Below are 15,305 nucleotides of genomic sequence, written 5' to 3' on the forward strand. Positions count from 1 at the left end.
GTGCATTTATTGAATGACAATAAAACAAGTCTAAGTCTAAAATGTTAAGAAATGTGAATACGTTAAAAAAAATCCCAACCAGAGGAGCTACATGAAGGAAAATTAGATGATCAAATCAAAGGAATTAAGTTTAAAAAAGGGCTAGGAAGCAGTCACAGGCAGTGATTGTGTCAGGGCGTGTCGGCCCCTTCAGTTAGAAATTGACCAGTAGTGCCATCCAGTGGCCGCAAGATGGCAGTTAATGTTTGATTGGGAGGTGCAAAAGATTCTATTGCAATTCATCATCTAAAAATTATTTTTATTCAGTTGAACAGTTAATTAAATACTGCCAAAAGGAATAGGCCCAGTCCTGCAACACATGTTCATCTTTTTTTATAGTGTGGATGTGCAGTCTGCACCCTTTTGAACTTTTTCAGATTCTTGTATTTTTTCTTTATAATTTAGTTTCAATTTCCTATTTATTTTCATAATTATTTCCAGTTAGTTAATTTTTTGCCATCACTAATTGTCATGATCACATACAATATGTTTATGTATTTAGTGTGCGGTCACTGCCACGAACATCTGCAGTTAATCCAAGAAGGGAAATTGTATAGATGCAGCTGCCAAAGAAAATCTTTATCAAAAAAATAAAATGTTCAGTCAAATTAATCTATATTTCCATGTTCGTGAAATATTCCTGACAAGTTAAAATAAGAATTGATTTGAGAATGTGTTGTAATAAATGTCAATATAAAATCTTAAACAATATAACAGCTGTGATTAATTTCATTAACGTTTTCATACCCAGAAGATGCGCTCGCTAGACCACTACCCTGAGTTTTGACAGTATGCCCTAAAGTGGGCAATTTAAGGGATATTAACAGCTATACACAAATTTTACAGACCATAAATATCCATGCAAATGTATTTGAAATAAACCCCTTTAATAAAAGCATACAATACTCAAACTATGTAATTTGTTATTGTAAGAGGAACTATGGGAGGGGGTAATGTAAATACAGAAAAGTCCATTTAGAAAATAAAAGGAGTCACTGGTGTGTGTATAGGCAACTCAACTATCACCTTACTCTGCATTTAGGGTACTTGCCACATAATGTCAATACAAATAAGTGGCTAGAAACTAGTTAAGAACAAATTAAAAAAGAAATATCCATGCATGCATACAAACAAAAGGACTTTATAATCTGGCTATACAGTAGGAACAAATTGTGGTTTAGATCCCGGACCATGGGAGGGTCATGGGCACTCTAAAGCTTGGATCCAGATTGTTGTTGAGTCTCAAGCATGTCTGCAGAGAAACAAAACAAGTTAGAGAAAAACTTAATACAATAAATACACAAAGAGGTGCTAAGAACTTAAACACAACACTCACATCTTATTCAAGGAGTTTACACTCCACACGAAGGTAGCAGCATGATCGTCAGCCTCTGCAAGAGAAAATGCTGTTAACTGGATGCTGCACTGAAAAATCAATGTGTAGCAAAGATATCAAAACACAGCAAGGGGAGGATTAATATTGCTTTAGATACTGTGCATTGAAATGGTGACGTGAGCAATTCAGGAGAATGCCTGTCAAAATCCCTGTCAGTTCAAAATCATGTACACATACAGTACGTACAGGTTGTGTATCATGAGGAGATAAGCATTCTCTGGAATCGCTGACGACTCCTTTAAATATTTCAGACTCAAAGCACTTGGCATTTGGGAAATACTCTCTTGATCTACACAAAACTCAAATCGTAAAAACCACATGTAGCAATTAATGATACCATTGTCCCAGGCCATGTCTGGTTTCACCCAGGTACTGATGGGGACCTGCCTTTCACCGTGTCCATTTGTGCCAACTGTAAACAGAGCATTAATTACTCAGAAACACTGGAAATACACATTGACTCAACAGTGTAAAGAAAGAGAAAAAGTAGTTATGGTCTTACCTTTTTCAGTGTCCACAGATTTCCTGTCCTCACAGGTCTCCTTGTGGTGGGTCAGCTCATGCTTTGGCACCAGATGGCGAGCGTTGAACGGACAGGTTTTCAGCTTGCTGGCCAGTTTTGGATGATTCTACATTGATGTGAGATAAGTTATGCGAGTTAACAGGCAATCCTACAGTGTGATAATGGCAAACAGCCATACAATTAGGAGTGTTTCTTTATTTCTAAATCTGACCACAAAGTTTCAATTCAGTTTATTTAAGAAGGGGAAAGTGCAAATTAATAAAACACATGATCATACATGGGTTAAAAATGCCAGAATTAGCCAAAAGGCTATTTCTCATCTGCAATCCCCAGACAGAAAGTTTAATTTGATGTAATCCATTGCAACATGGCAAACAATGTGGTTCGTTGACAAAGGAAAAAATATTTTTCACAGTTTTCTCTAGTACGTTTGGGGCATTAATCTCAGAGAATTTCTGAATTTTTTCTCTGAATTACATCTACTTCCCCTGTCCACACACATTTCTGTTTACACATACTGTACAATGGCCCTAATATGACGTCAAATACCAGGGTTTTTTATGTTTAGCAGTTTTGAATAGACATGTCTAATAATCTGGCTGTATAAAAAAAAACTGTTCTGTGATAGAATTACATTTTTTCCTATACTTTAGTATGATGTACTTAACTACTCTTTTAATATCGGCTCAAGTAAGTTGTGTGATGAACAAGTACTCAACTCACCTTCCTGCACTTTATGAGATGGTAAGACCAGCGACTGGCCCGGATCTGGTGGCTCTTGTCAAAGGGGCACTGGAAGAGTTTGTCCGGGTCAGCATTTCCCTTTTCCTCTTAAAAAATTCAAAAATGAGGAACAAATCAATGCTTCACCCATCAACATGTATTGAGACAATATAAATGTGGAAGAACAATCTTTTGCTTTACCAGTTTCATCTGCTATCTGAGCTCTCTCAGACGCAGCCGTCTTGCATGGGCCAGTGGTGGTTCCAAATCCGATGGTCTCCATGTTTAACTTTCAGGGATTGAGTGAAGACCATAGATAGAATATAAAAAGGTGAAGACGCACACCAACTTCACTCAAACTGGGATAAGGAGATATTTTCAAGTTAATGTGAAATGCAAAAACAACAATGACAGATGTGGGTTACTGGATGCAGATGTTAACATTCAGAAGCTGCAGAGCCATGACAACCAATCAGATCTATCCAATGATGTAACAGGTGCGACAAATTATCTAATAATCACTTTAAATTGTTTTTGCTTGCTGGTGAAGTGTTTTTTGTGTGCTATACTAATAAAAACCTTTACATTGAAGTTTTAGTTTATTTTTCAGAGAGAGGGTCAACTTAACAGCAAGTATGTATGTTGTATTTATTTATATATTTGATAAGTTTTCTAGCAGTTTAAGTATTGCTACAAGAAAACAAGCTTCTTCTTTTTTTTGGAAAATATAGCATTTCGCCACAGGAGCCACCAAATTAACCACGTTTTTATAGGCTAGCGTTTTTACCTTTTCATTCAACACAGTCCCAGGTTTGCAATTTCCAACCGGAGATGTTTGAAGGTATTTTACTTGCAGACAAACTAAGACCTTCTGGAAGTAGGCTAACATGAGTTAATTGTCAAGCACTGCTGCAGGAAAAACGTGGCTCGCAGTCAAGGTTGCTAGCAAACACTTGGCACCTCACAGCTAATAAAACGAGTAAAACAGAGCAGAATGCAGGAACAAAGCAAAAATATATATATTTTTAATATGTCAGCACATAATTTAGTTTTACCACAAAATATTATCTTGTAGACCTTTTTTTCTCTTCCGTGACCGACGAAAAGCGATAAGTTCGACTCCGCCCATCGGCAATTCTCGAATGTAGACGACATCGCGCGAATTCAAGTTATGTCCGGTTCAAACCAAAGCAACTCAACTCAGGGGTGGATTTCTTTATAGGTCCATGCTACTATGGTCCATGGCCTTGGGGTGGATGATGGGGGTAAAAATATATTCAATTATTCAGAAGTCAAAAAAAGGTGTATATGCCTATTTGATATATCTGTGAGTCTGTATTTGTTTTTCATTTATGTTTATTTATTTAAACTTGTTGGCTACCAATTATGCATACAATTTTGGAGATCTATAAAGGCTAAAGAACCAGCTAAAGGTGTAGTCAGGGATTCTGGAGATCACGTGTTGACAAAATCACTTTCTGTCCAAATCTGTGAATATCTCCCTTTAATATAGCCTACTAGGCTACCTATGATATCTCCTCATTATCCACTACCTCTAGCCTATGTAGCCTACTGTGTGTGCGCTGAAAAAACAGTGTTAATACACAGCCTAGGCTCTGTAAATGGGTAGCCTATGTAAACAAAGGGCAATTAACATCACTGACTTGTGGTTTGCCTGGTCAGCAAGTTCAAGAGTTTAAAACTAACATGGAGGATCCCTGTTCTCAGTAAACACTCTGTGTATAGGCGGTAACATATACTATAAGTGTAAGAGCCAGTTGTTCATTGACATACGTAAAGCCGCCCTGTATAGACCATAACTTTGGCCTCGGGACATAATCAAAGGGTAATTCAAGGAATTAATTAATGAAAATTGCATCCGATATATGTGACAGACCACTTCTCACACACATTAATGATAAATGCAGTGATAAGTGCTAGTGATGATAAGTGCAGGCCCTATGGCATAGGACCTGCACGTATCCTACTCTGTTCTCAGATGGTGACAGTCACAGGGCAGCGCGTAGCCCGTCTGAACACTTCCAATAATAGTCCCGACTAAAATAGACAGACATCACATGAAATCAATAATGTCACTTAGATATGATAGTGAGCTGGCTGGCCGCCCACACACGAGGATTATCAAGCTCACTGCTATAGCTTTCACCTGGAGCCTTTCCTCAACATAAAACAACTAATGTCAGCTGCCCCATGTGGTACTTTAGATCCCAGACAATTTAAGGGATATTAACAGCTATACACACATATAACAGACCATAAATATCCATGCAAATGTATTTGAAATAAACACCTTTAATAAAAGCACACAATACTCAAACAATGCAATTTGTTATTGTAAGAGGAAATATGGGAGGGGGTAATCTAAATACAGAAAAGTCCATTTAGAAAATAAAAGGAGTCACTGGTGTGTGTATAGGCAACTCAACTATCACCTTACTCTGCATTTAGGGTACTTGCCACATAATGTCAATACAAATAAGTGGCTAGAAACTAGTTAAGAACAAATTAAAAAAGAAATATCCATGCATGCATACAAAAGGACTTAATTGTGGTTTAGATCCCGGACCAAGGGAGGGTCATGGGCACTCTAAAGCTTGGATCCAGATTGTTGGTGAGTCTTTCCTGTCTGCAGAGAAACAAAACAAAACAACAGTTAGAGAAAAACGAATTATTATAAATACTCAAACAAGTGCTAAGAACTGAAACAGAACACTCACTTCTTATTCAAGGTGGTGGTTACACCCCACACGAAGGGAGCTGCAGTATCGTCAGCCTCTGCAAGAGAAAAACACTCTGTAAACTAAATGCTGAAAATCAATGTACTCAAAGTTATCATCAAAGAACAAGGGGAGGAAATTAATATTGCTTGCTTTAGATACTGAAAGTACGATTCTGAAATAAAATCTCTTCAAAATTCAATTAAAAAATTTGTCATGATCCTCTTCCTTTGCCTAACGTGTGCGCGCTGCAAAAAAAGCCATTGTTAATACACAGCCTAGGCTCTGTAAACAGTCATGTTGGTAAGGACTGTGGGACCTTTTTTTTTTTTTTTTTTTTGTACATACCAGTTTCCAGAGCCTATTATGTATTAACACCAGGGCTGTACGCTTATTTTTTTAGGTGGTAGCACTGGTGCTAGCAAGCAAAAAAATTCAGTAGCACAAAAATAAATTCGGTAGCACACAAAGTATGATCGAAAACTTGCATAACCTTAACCCTTGCATTTCGCTCTAATTACCTTTGAGCCTGTCATCTTGGTCTCGTTTGAGATTCTCAATTCATATTATATCCTAGTGTGTGCAGTAATAATTGTAGAAAAATGAATAGGGGTGCACTGATTGCAATTTAGACAAAATAATCTAACCTGCCAATTGCAATTTTTTGCTGATTTAGAATTATTTCTCCCCATAAAAATATAAAAATAATATCTATATCTATATCTTTTTTGTATACATATAATTATTATATTGATAATAATAAACATTTTTAGAAAATGTCCTTCTGTTAATTAAAACCAAACTTTAAAACATTAAACATAGCCTATTAAATAAATAAGTATACATATTGGTACAATTTAGGATAAATTAAAAAGGTTGTTGTGAATATGTTGGGAGTAGTTCTTCAGTGGCTTATTTCAAACTTTGTTTTTAGACTACTGTTGACTTTTCTCTGCAGCTGAATGAGTTGCCTTTCAAGCTAGCTAACTACCTGAAGCGCTAACTTCCTGTTCTTACCGGCTTCAAAATAAAAGTCAACTCACGTTTGGCTACTTTTTTATCTACACAACTTAAATTGTAAAAACAACATGTTGTAGTAATTAATGATACCTTCATCCCAGTTCTCTGTCATGTCGGGGTTCACCCAGGTACTGACGGGGACCTGCCATGTACAGTGTCCATTTGTGCCAACTGTAAACAGAGCATTAATTACTCAGAAACACTGGAAATACACATTGACTCAGCAGTGTAAAGAAAGAGACAATGTAGTTATGATCTTACCTTCTTCAGTGTCCACAGAAATCCTGTCACTACAGGTCTCCGTGTGGTGGGTCAGCTCATGCTTTGGCACCAGATGGCGAGCGTTGAACGGACAGGTTTTCAGCTCGCTGGCCAGTTTTGGATGATTCTACATTGATGTGAGATAAATTAAGAAACAGTCAATCCTACAATGATGGAAAACAGCCATAGCATTTGCATTAGTATTTCTTTATTTCTAAATCTGGCCATAAAGTATAATTTGATTTAGTAACACATTCCAACATGACAAACAATGTGGTTCCTTGACAAAAGAAAAACTATTTTTCACAGTTTTCTCTCATACGTTTGGGGCTTTAATCTCAGAGAATTTCTGCATTTTTTCTTTGAATGATGCCTACCTCCCCTGTCCACACATACAATGGCTCTAATATGACGTCATATTCCAGGATTTTCTGTGTTTAGCAGTTTTGAGTAGACGTGCCTAATAAACTGCCAACTGAGTGTAAAAACAAAAATGTTCTGTGAAAGAATTACGTTGTTTGCCTTACCTTAACTTCTCTTTTAATATCGGCTCAAGTAAGTTGTGTGATGAACAAGTACTCAACTCACCTTCCTGCACTTTATGAGATGGTAAGGGAAGCGACAGGCCCGGATCTGGTGGTTCTTGTCAAAGGGGCACTGGAAGAGTTTGTCCGGGTCAATGTTTCCCTTTTCCTCTTTAAAAAGTCAAAAAGGAGGAACAAATCAATGCACTTCACCCATTAAAATGTATTGGAACAGAAAAGAAATGTGGAAGAACAATCTTTTGTTTTACCAGTTTCATCTGCTATCTGAGCTCTCTCAGATGCAGCCGTCTTGCATGGGCCAGTGGTGGTTCCAAATCTGATGGTCTCCATGTTTAACTTTCAGGGATTGAGTGATGATGCACACCAACTTCATTCAAACTGGGACAAGGACAAGGAGATATTTTCAAGTTAATTTGGAATGCAAAAAAAAACAAGGACAGATGTGGGTTACTGGATGCACATGTTAACATTCAAAAGCTGCAGAGCCATGACAACCAATCAGATCTATCCAATGATGGAAGAGACTAAACAGGTGCGACAAATGATCTAATCACTTGAAATTGTTTCAGCTTACTGGTGTAGTTTTTTTTTTTTTTTTTTGCTTGACAAATAAAAACCTTTAAGTTTTAATTTTAGTTTATTTTTCAGGGAGAGCCATGGGGTCTACTTAGCAGCAAGTATGTATGCTGTATTTATAAAAATACAAAAAGGACTATTTCTTTATTGCTATAAGAAAACAAGTCCTTATCTTTTCTTGGTGCTTTCTAGTTTGCTAAAGTAATGGCCGCCAGGGGAAAAGATAGCATTTCGCCGCAAATTACCCGGAAGCCACAAAGTTAACCACGTTTTAAAGGCTAGCGTTAACCTTTTTACTCAACACAGTCCCAGGTTTGCAATTTCCAACCAGAGACGTTTGAAGGTTATTTACTCGTAGACAAAAAGGAAGACCTTCTAGAAGAATTAATTGAGCAAAAAAATAGCTAATCGTCAAGCACTGCTGCAGGACAAATGTGGCTCGCAGTCAAGGTTGCTAACACTGGCACCTCGCCGAGTAAGCTAATAAAACCAAGTAGCCTAGAACCTGGCAAACAAAGCAACACTAATATATTTATAATTTAAGTCTTAACTTTTGAGGTATTTAACATGTGTGTTGGGTACAGTCTGCACACAATGTAGTTTAACCACAAAAAAATATGATTTTGTAGACCTTTGTTTGTCGTCGGCCTCCTGTCCGTGACCGGCGAAAAGACTCGATTCTGAGACTCCGCCCATCGGTAATTCTTCTTCTTCTTCTTCTTCTTCTTCTTCTTGTTTAATGGCGGGTTGCAACCATAGCTTTCTCTGGTGCATACCGCCACCAACTGTATCGGAGTGTGTAACAATATAATTGATGTCATTTTAAAAGAAAATAATATATATCAATGAATAAATTGATAAAAAAACGGGGTGGGGGTTTAGGCTATATACATTCAAATTATTTTAAATAATCCTGTCTAAATCTAGACGACATCGCGCGAAATCAAGTGACGTCTGGTTCAAACCAAAGCAACTCATCAGGGGTGGATGATAAAACAAATATATTAAATTATTCAGAAGTCAAACAAAGGTGTATATAAGCCTACTTTATTGATCTGTGTGTCTGTATTTGGTTTTCATTTATGTTCAATTATTAGGCCTACAATTGTAGGCCTAATAATGTTAATCTTTATATTTACCCACCTCTGTTCAGTTTTGTTGCCCTTGATTTATGCTTTGTATCTTTCTAACTTCTAATTTGTTATTTGTGAAAATATACTGAGAGTAATTTAAAACCAAATTCAAACCATCCTTGTATGTATGTTGCCATGTATGTTGCATGTTGGCTAATTCGAATTCTGGGTTAGGCATACATCAGACATTACGGTAACTCGTATTGGAGTTAGCGGTATATTAGCGTCATTACGGTAACTACACGGAACACGGTGTCCAACATGGCGCTGTCCTGCTCGAGCTTGTGTAGCCATTTGTCTTTGATCCGACTGTGTGCTGTCAGGACCAACAGAACAACAAATGGACTTTATTCTCCCTTAGTGTCATGTCAGTCCAGGTATGTCTAAAACTGTATTTTGTTGCTCATTCGTCCACAAACTGTTACTTTCCCTTTTTAGCACATCTGACCCGCACCCTTGCTAAGCGGCGCGCTGCATATTTGGTTGTTTACGTTTGATAAAGGATTTTCAAACATATATGGCTTGACGAAAAGGGACTTATCCACTTTGTATTTAAGAAATGGTGTTTTGCTTTGTCAATGGTACACGTCAAATGTAAAAATAGATTAGTATAAGGTTGTTTTCTGTTTAATACAACCAAACACTATGGCGTTGAATTACTGAGATCATTTCCGGGATTTTAATACATTTTTTAAATTCCTGATACATGCCATAGACGTCCTTAAAGTCGTTACCTGCTCTGTTTTACAGGTTGCCAGTGTGTAGACACTACTCGTCCTCTAAAGTTAGACGAGGTATTGGTCGATATGTCGCCACCACGCTGCAGAGGGCAAATAGCAAATATGAAGTTTTCCTCAAAAGGCGGTTTCCTCGCTTTTATCAGCTCTACCACACATTTGTGGAAGGTAAGTTAACTGTTAATGCCCCCCCTGAGATCCTAAATACGTCTTTTCTAACGTCCTATAGCCTACTAAAGTTTAAAAAACATTGGATGCAGTGAAGCCTGAAAAATGAGCACAGTGTAAGTTGATAGTGATAGATGATAGTTAATATAGGCCTATTTACCTAGGAGTAAAGTTTATTATCTCATTTACCAGTTTTAGACTTTATTGTCCTCAAGGGGACACTCTTTGTCACAACACTGTGCTTTATGGACAGGATGCTTACAGATTAACAGTAAATAACAGAAGTACAAACATAGCAGAATGACATGCAGGATAATAACAGACTATAATAACAGTTTAACATAATTCAAATTTAGGCTGTGGAAACATTTACGCAGAACTGTACAGGTGAGAGCCGCTGTGGCTTGAGGGTTGATGTTTCGATTAGCGGCGGCTCCTCTTCAAATGTCAGTGTACTTTTTAGCAGTGAACCTCAACCTCATTCGCCTTATGTAAATAGGAGGCATCTTGTAAAGTGTATATCCCTAAGTTAAGGCTAAAAACAGCCCTAATCTATCCACATTTTAAGCATTATTAAGTTATAATAGAAATATGAAAATAATTTTTTTTTTAAATGTGTTTTGCTGTTAAATCATTCCAGGGTTCAAGCTGCTGTACCGAGATGCCACAGAAGTGAGGAGGATAAAAGGGGTGATGTTCTATGAGAATCTGCAGGTCAAGGATTTGCCGTACAGGGAGATGGTCAAACTCAGACAGGTGGGTGCCTCACTATGGTGCAGGGTCTTTGATGCACATTACAGCTGGGAGGTTTTTCGTCCTATCAATGGATGGCAGTATATACGATTCTATTGCAACTTGTGATATATTACACTCACTAATGATCTTTCAACATGATCAATATGTTGATCTTTGTGAATTACGGTTATCCGGATAATGATGAATATCCACACGAGTGCTTTGAAAAAGCCTTCTAGCTCTTACATACTCTTGATTTTCTGTTGTATTTAGAATTTCCTCAAGGGGGTGCTGCACCTTTTCAGTTATTCCTAAATCCTAAACCTGTCACCATGGCTGGAGGCTTGGCCTGCCCATTAAAGAAAAAAAGATTGATTTTTAACAAACATATGGGTGTCATATCTGTGGTTCTTGACTAAATGTAAGGTAACGTGAATATTTTGAGAATTATCTGAATATTAATGTTAGTTGCAATTATTTTTGAAAAGATAATTATGGTATGATAGTTTCATCATCTGGTGCCTATTCTTAACTTAAATGTGTAAGTATAACAATATGGAGGCCTCTGCAGTTTCGACCTTCATACTATCATATATCAACATAATGTCCACACACAGCACAGCTGTTGATAGACACCACCATTTGTCATATTAAAAATATCTCATTTGTAACTAGATATGGGGTTTATGCTATTGAGAAATCAGATTCAGTCAGATATCTGAGCTTCTGCACTGCAGTAAGTAATATCTTTATGTGTGCAGTGTTTTTATTAAATAGCTTTCCATTGTGTCATTTCAGGTCTCTAAGGTTTAGTAATCTCACAGAAGCTTTGTCTTACTTTACGTTTGTTTTGCAGTTTCGCAGAGACGTGATGAAGGCTTTTCCGCTGGTGGTGCTTTCCATCCCTCCCTTTGCCAACTACCTGGTTTTTGTCTTGATGTGAGTTACTTTGAATTAAAGGTGGAGTTAGCTTGCTTGTTGACAAAATCACTTTTTGTCAAAATCAGTGAATATCTCCTAACGATCTATTACCTGTACATAGTGCATTGAAAAAAATCTGTCGTGAAGACAGCCTAAGCTATGTAATAACACCAAACAAATTCACACTCAGTATGGACATGTCACGGAATCGTGAGGAGATATTCACTGATTTTGACACAACAACAAAAAAGTATTTGCAAGAATGGCTGACATTTGAACTGTTTTTTGTCCTACATTGTTTGGGATCCTTCATTTCCCCTCTGTCTTCTTCCTGTTCACTTCCAGGTACTTCTTCCCTCGTCAGCTCCTCATCCCTCACTTCTGGAATGCCAGGCAGCAGGTGGAGTTCCGGAAGGTGTATCATTCCCTCAGGGTGCAGCACCACACGCCTGTCCTCAAAGGGCTCGAGGACACGAGCAGCACAGTCAAAGATAGACGACTGCAGAGTAGCCTCAAGGCTCTGTGTGCTAAAGTAAGTATCAGGACTCATGAGCAATGTCCATACCGTTAAAAAGGATTGTCAGTAATTATAATAATAATAATAATTCAATACATTATTTGTCACTATACAACTGTTTCCTGTTCACACTGTTGATTGATATTGATTGGACTTCACTCACTACATGTGTTTCCTCGCTGGGTCGCTCGTGGTGTAGTGATTAGAGCGTCCCCCTAAAGGCTCAGTCCTCATCGCAGCAGACCCGGTTTGAATCCGACCCACGGTCGGTTCTCTGCATGTCCTCCCCTCTTTTCCCCATTTCAACTCTGTCTCTCCAAATCTGTCTAATAAAAAGCAAAAAATGCTAAAAAATAATCTTAAAAAATGTAAAAACATTTAACTGACTCTCTGTACATTTTCAGGTCCAAAGTGGAGGAAATCCCAAATTGACAGAGATCCTTGCAGTCCGGTACCTGTTTTCCGGACCCCCATTGGGTATACAGAGGATGAGTGTCAATCAGATGGTCAGTTAAAACCCCTTCACCCCCACAAACACTTATTCTGTTCGCATAAAATGCATTATACTTACTAAACCTGAACACCACAGAATATCCCTCTGTCTGGATTCAACATTCTTTGCCATTTTCATACTCACAGAAAATTAGAAATTAGATGTAGTAGGCTATAGGCTTCTGCAATGTTACACTTCACGAAGACAAAGCAAGAAGCTTCCATATTAAAGTCTGTCTTAATGACCCATCAGAGAAACATCAGCCCCCTGCTCTTCCTGACTCCCCGCCTCCCGGGCTTCATGGTTGGCCGGCGGTTGAACAGCCACGCCATGGAGCTGCTGCAGCTGGACCGGGCCCTCAGCAGACTGGGCCCGCACCAGCTCAGTGATGCAGAGCTCAGACAGGTCAGTCGCTATGCAACACGTGGCAAAGTTTATCCAGGTACCTCTCAAAAAAAGTGAAACTTTCAAATAGTGAAATATATCAGGCCTTTCTTTTGTTTTAATTTTGATGAAAACAAATCAAATAAAATCCATTATCTCAAAATAATAGAATATTATACAAGAACAATACATAATATATTTCTCTCTTCAGGCTTGTTACGTAAGGGGGCTCTATGCTAATGGTCTCAGTGCTCAGGAGTGCCGTGAGTGGCTATCCCAGTGGCTTCAGCTGTCCTCCGCTTTGAAAGGTATTTACTTTTGGATGTGCAGTATTTTTGTGATTTTTCTTCTTTTTGTTGACAAAATATCCTGTTTACATGTCTGTTTTGTCTTATATTTATTTATTCTATTTATTATTTTTTTCAGTATTTTTTGTAGTATCCTTTTTTGCGTCCTGCACAGAGTTAGATGGACAGATTGATAACAGTAATGTCAGTGTGGTGCATATGAAGCTACAGATCATTAGCTTAGCATAAAGAAAAAAAGGAAAACATCTGGTTCTGACTAAATTTATTTATAATTTGTCGTTTTACAAAGTATTTGGGCTGTGCTCAGTTACCTCACACTCAAAAATATCAAAACCATTTTGCCGAAATTGCCCACATTGCGTGTGTATTCTTCAGATCCATTCAGAGTTGATTTGTCCCTTTGATTTTTAGGGGCCACAAATGGCTACAAATATTAATTTGTACAATCTATTGAATTCCAATGAATGTACAGTCGTGATCTTGTCATCGAACTCTCAAAATGTTGAACTGTTCCTTTAACCCTTCATTTTGACACATCTATCTGGTTTCAATTTTAATTAAATTTTTTCTTTCCTTTTGCAGAATCCGAAGCTTCACTGCTTTTGCACAGCATTGTATTTCTCTCTGCCAACTACCCAAATGCCACCGGCCGACACTGACAGGAAGCCTGAAGCAATCTGCTCTCTGAGATTATGTTCTCTTTCGTGCACTGGGAATAACAACTTCCTGAGAGTTGTCAACGTCTCCTTTTTGCCAAGGGAAAAAACATTTAAAAACTGTTCTTGGCAAGATTTTTTTAAGTTAATGAAAAGAAAGAAGCTCTTATCCCAAAACTTGAAACAGGTTTTCAGTACAAAAAAGGATCCTATTATCTCTATATGCCTTTGAACCTTCCATTTTTGCCAATATAAGTTCTAGTGTCAGCTATGAACATATCACAAAGTAAATAACCATTTAATGGGATTTATTTTGGAAATATATGGCATATCCATTGTGTCTTTATCAGGGAAGTAATACGGGATTCTATTTAGTAAATTAGCATGATAAGGCAGGTGTGTATTGACTTTCAAATCTTGCGTGGAGTTCTCATGTAATTCAGACCTTCACAAAGTACTTAAACTGACTGATGCACTGAACTATAATATTAAGTTGTGGTGTTCAGGTAAAATCATGATTACCTGCCGCTGTATCTGAAGCTTTTTTTTTTACCATTGTTAAGCTCCGTTTTGATGTTTGTTTACGTCTTAGCTAACACATCGTTACAACACTTCATATAGTAGCAGGGAAACAAAGTTGTTTCAGTAGGTAATATTAATAGTTTGCTTGTGGAATGGCCAGATTGTTCAGACACATTCCATTCATAATATTGCAGTTAAAATATTTTTAAATGTTCACTTAAAGCACATCCTCTCATACGTTTACCTCACTTTGTCCTCTGCTGGAACGTCTTCTCTAAGATTATAATGCTGGTCATGGCAAAATTGGGTATTACCAGCAAAAATACTCAAATTTGTGGAAAATGTTTTTTGGAAAGGAAATGGGGGTCTCAAATACAGAAAAACCGGTCGACATAAAAAAAAAAGCCGAATTATTAGTCAAATGCATAGACATTCAAATTTTTTGTGAGGTGAGAAGCTGAACCACTTATTTTAATTTATATCCTTAATTGTTTAACCTTTGTGTGGTTAAGCAAAGTATTTACAAGATGTCTGAAAATAGTTGTGATGGCACTTTACTTAATTGTTTACTTTATTTTTTTTCTTGCTTAAAATGACATGAACTTATCCTCGACAGACCACACTACATCATAGAATATCTTTTGAGTTTTTTTTTTAAAGATTTTGTGGTTTATTTTAAGAGGAACTGCACGTCGTCCCCTGGGCTGGTGTTTGGTGCTGTAGAGTAAAAAAAAATAGGAAATGTAATTTGCTTCCTGTGCCTTTCACAAGAACTGGCACAATACATCTGAAATATGAGTTGCAAAAGTTCTCTTCCGTTTTATTTTAAAATGTGATTTTTTTTGTTGCTCAAAATGTTTTGAATGTTGTGTTGCTGTGCCAATATTGTAATGGGAATGTCTGAAATAAA

The 15,305-nt window shown here is 37.4% G+C and overlaps 3 protein-coding genes across 3 annotated transcripts; 1 reads left to right on the plus strand and 2 right to left on the minus strand.

Annotated features, from left to right (window-relative positions):
- Positions 1-1,041: 1,041 nt before the first annotated feature.
- On the minus strand, positions 1,042-3,799 carry LOC307253721 (gametocyte-specific factor 1-like). Its single transcript, XM_080031862.1, has 7 exons — positions 3,737-3,799; positions 2,883-2,970; positions 2,682-2,788; positions 1,938-2,064; positions 1,773-1,847; positions 1,376-1,430; positions 1,042-1,291 (listed from the first exon to the last, which is right to left on the minus strand). The coding sequence occupies exons 2-7, from the start codon at positions 2,962-2,964 to the stop codon at positions 1,282-1,284; spliced, it is 456 nt and encodes a 151-aa protein (XP_079887988.1). The 5' UTR covers positions 2,965-2,970; positions 3,737-3,799; the 3' UTR covers positions 1,042-1,281.
- Positions 3,800-5,176: 1,377 nt separating this feature from the next.
- Positions 5,177-7,575, minus strand: LOC307253578 (gametocyte-specific factor 1-like; the record flags this gene model as incomplete). The annotated part of the gene is made up of 6 exons (XM_080031688.1): positions 5,177-5,328; positions 5,420-5,477; positions 6,530-6,610; positions 6,701-6,827; positions 7,289-7,395; positions 7,494-7,575. 6 exons carry the CDS (start codon positions 7,573-7,575, stop codon positions 5,256-5,258), a joined length of 528 nt encoding a protein of 175 aa, XP_079887814.1. The 3' UTR covers positions 5,177-5,255.
- A 1,627-nt stretch (positions 7,576-9,202) lies between these two features.
- letmd1 (LETM1 domain containing 1) lies at positions 9,203-15,281 on the plus strand. The gene is made up of 9 exons (XM_080030429.1): positions 9,203-9,331; positions 9,705-9,859; positions 10,500-10,615; positions 11,451-11,533; positions 11,861-12,047; positions 12,437-12,538; positions 12,778-12,930; positions 13,121-13,217; positions 13,800-15,281. Exons 1-9 carry the CDS (start codon positions 9,216-9,218, stop codon positions 13,874-13,876), a joined length of 1,086 nt encoding a protein of 361 aa, XP_079886555.1. The 5' UTR covers positions 9,203-9,215; the 3' UTR covers positions 13,877-15,281.
- Positions 15,282-15,305: the final 24 nt, after the last annotated feature.

Source organism: Ammodytes marinus, assembly GCF_949987685.1.
Source record: "Ammodytes marinus genome assembly, chromosome: 7".
NCBI lineage: Eukaryota > Metazoa > Chordata > Actinopteri > Uranoscopiformes > Ammodytidae > Ammodytes > Ammodytes marinus.

Bases quoted from the DNA above. Each gene is read 5' to 3' on its own strand.
- LOC307253721 (XM_080031862.1), bottom strand. From the start codon at position 2,964: ATGGAGACCATCGGATTTGGAACCACCACTGGCCCATGCAAGACGGCT. The intron at 2,789-2,882 runs GTAAAGCAAAAG...GAATTTTTTAAG, and splicing joins TCAGATAGCAGATGAAACTG to AGGAAAAGGGAAATGCTGAC. The intron at 1,431-1,772 runs GTATCATTAATT...TTTCTCTTGCAG, and splicing joins AGACATGGCCTGGGACAATG to AGGCTGACGATCATGCTGCT.
- letmd1 (XM_080030429.1), top strand. From the start codon at position 9,216: ATGGCGCTGTCCTGCTCGAGCTTGTGTAGCCATTTGTCTTTGATCCGA. The intron at 10,616-11,450 runs GTGGGTGCCTCA...TTTGTTTTGCAG, and splicing joins AGATGGTCAAACTCAGACAG to TTTCGCAGAGACGTGATGAA. The intron at 12,539-12,777 runs GTCAGTTAAAAC...ATGACCCATCAG, and splicing joins GGATGAGTGTCAATCAGATG to AGAAACATCAGCCCCCTGCT.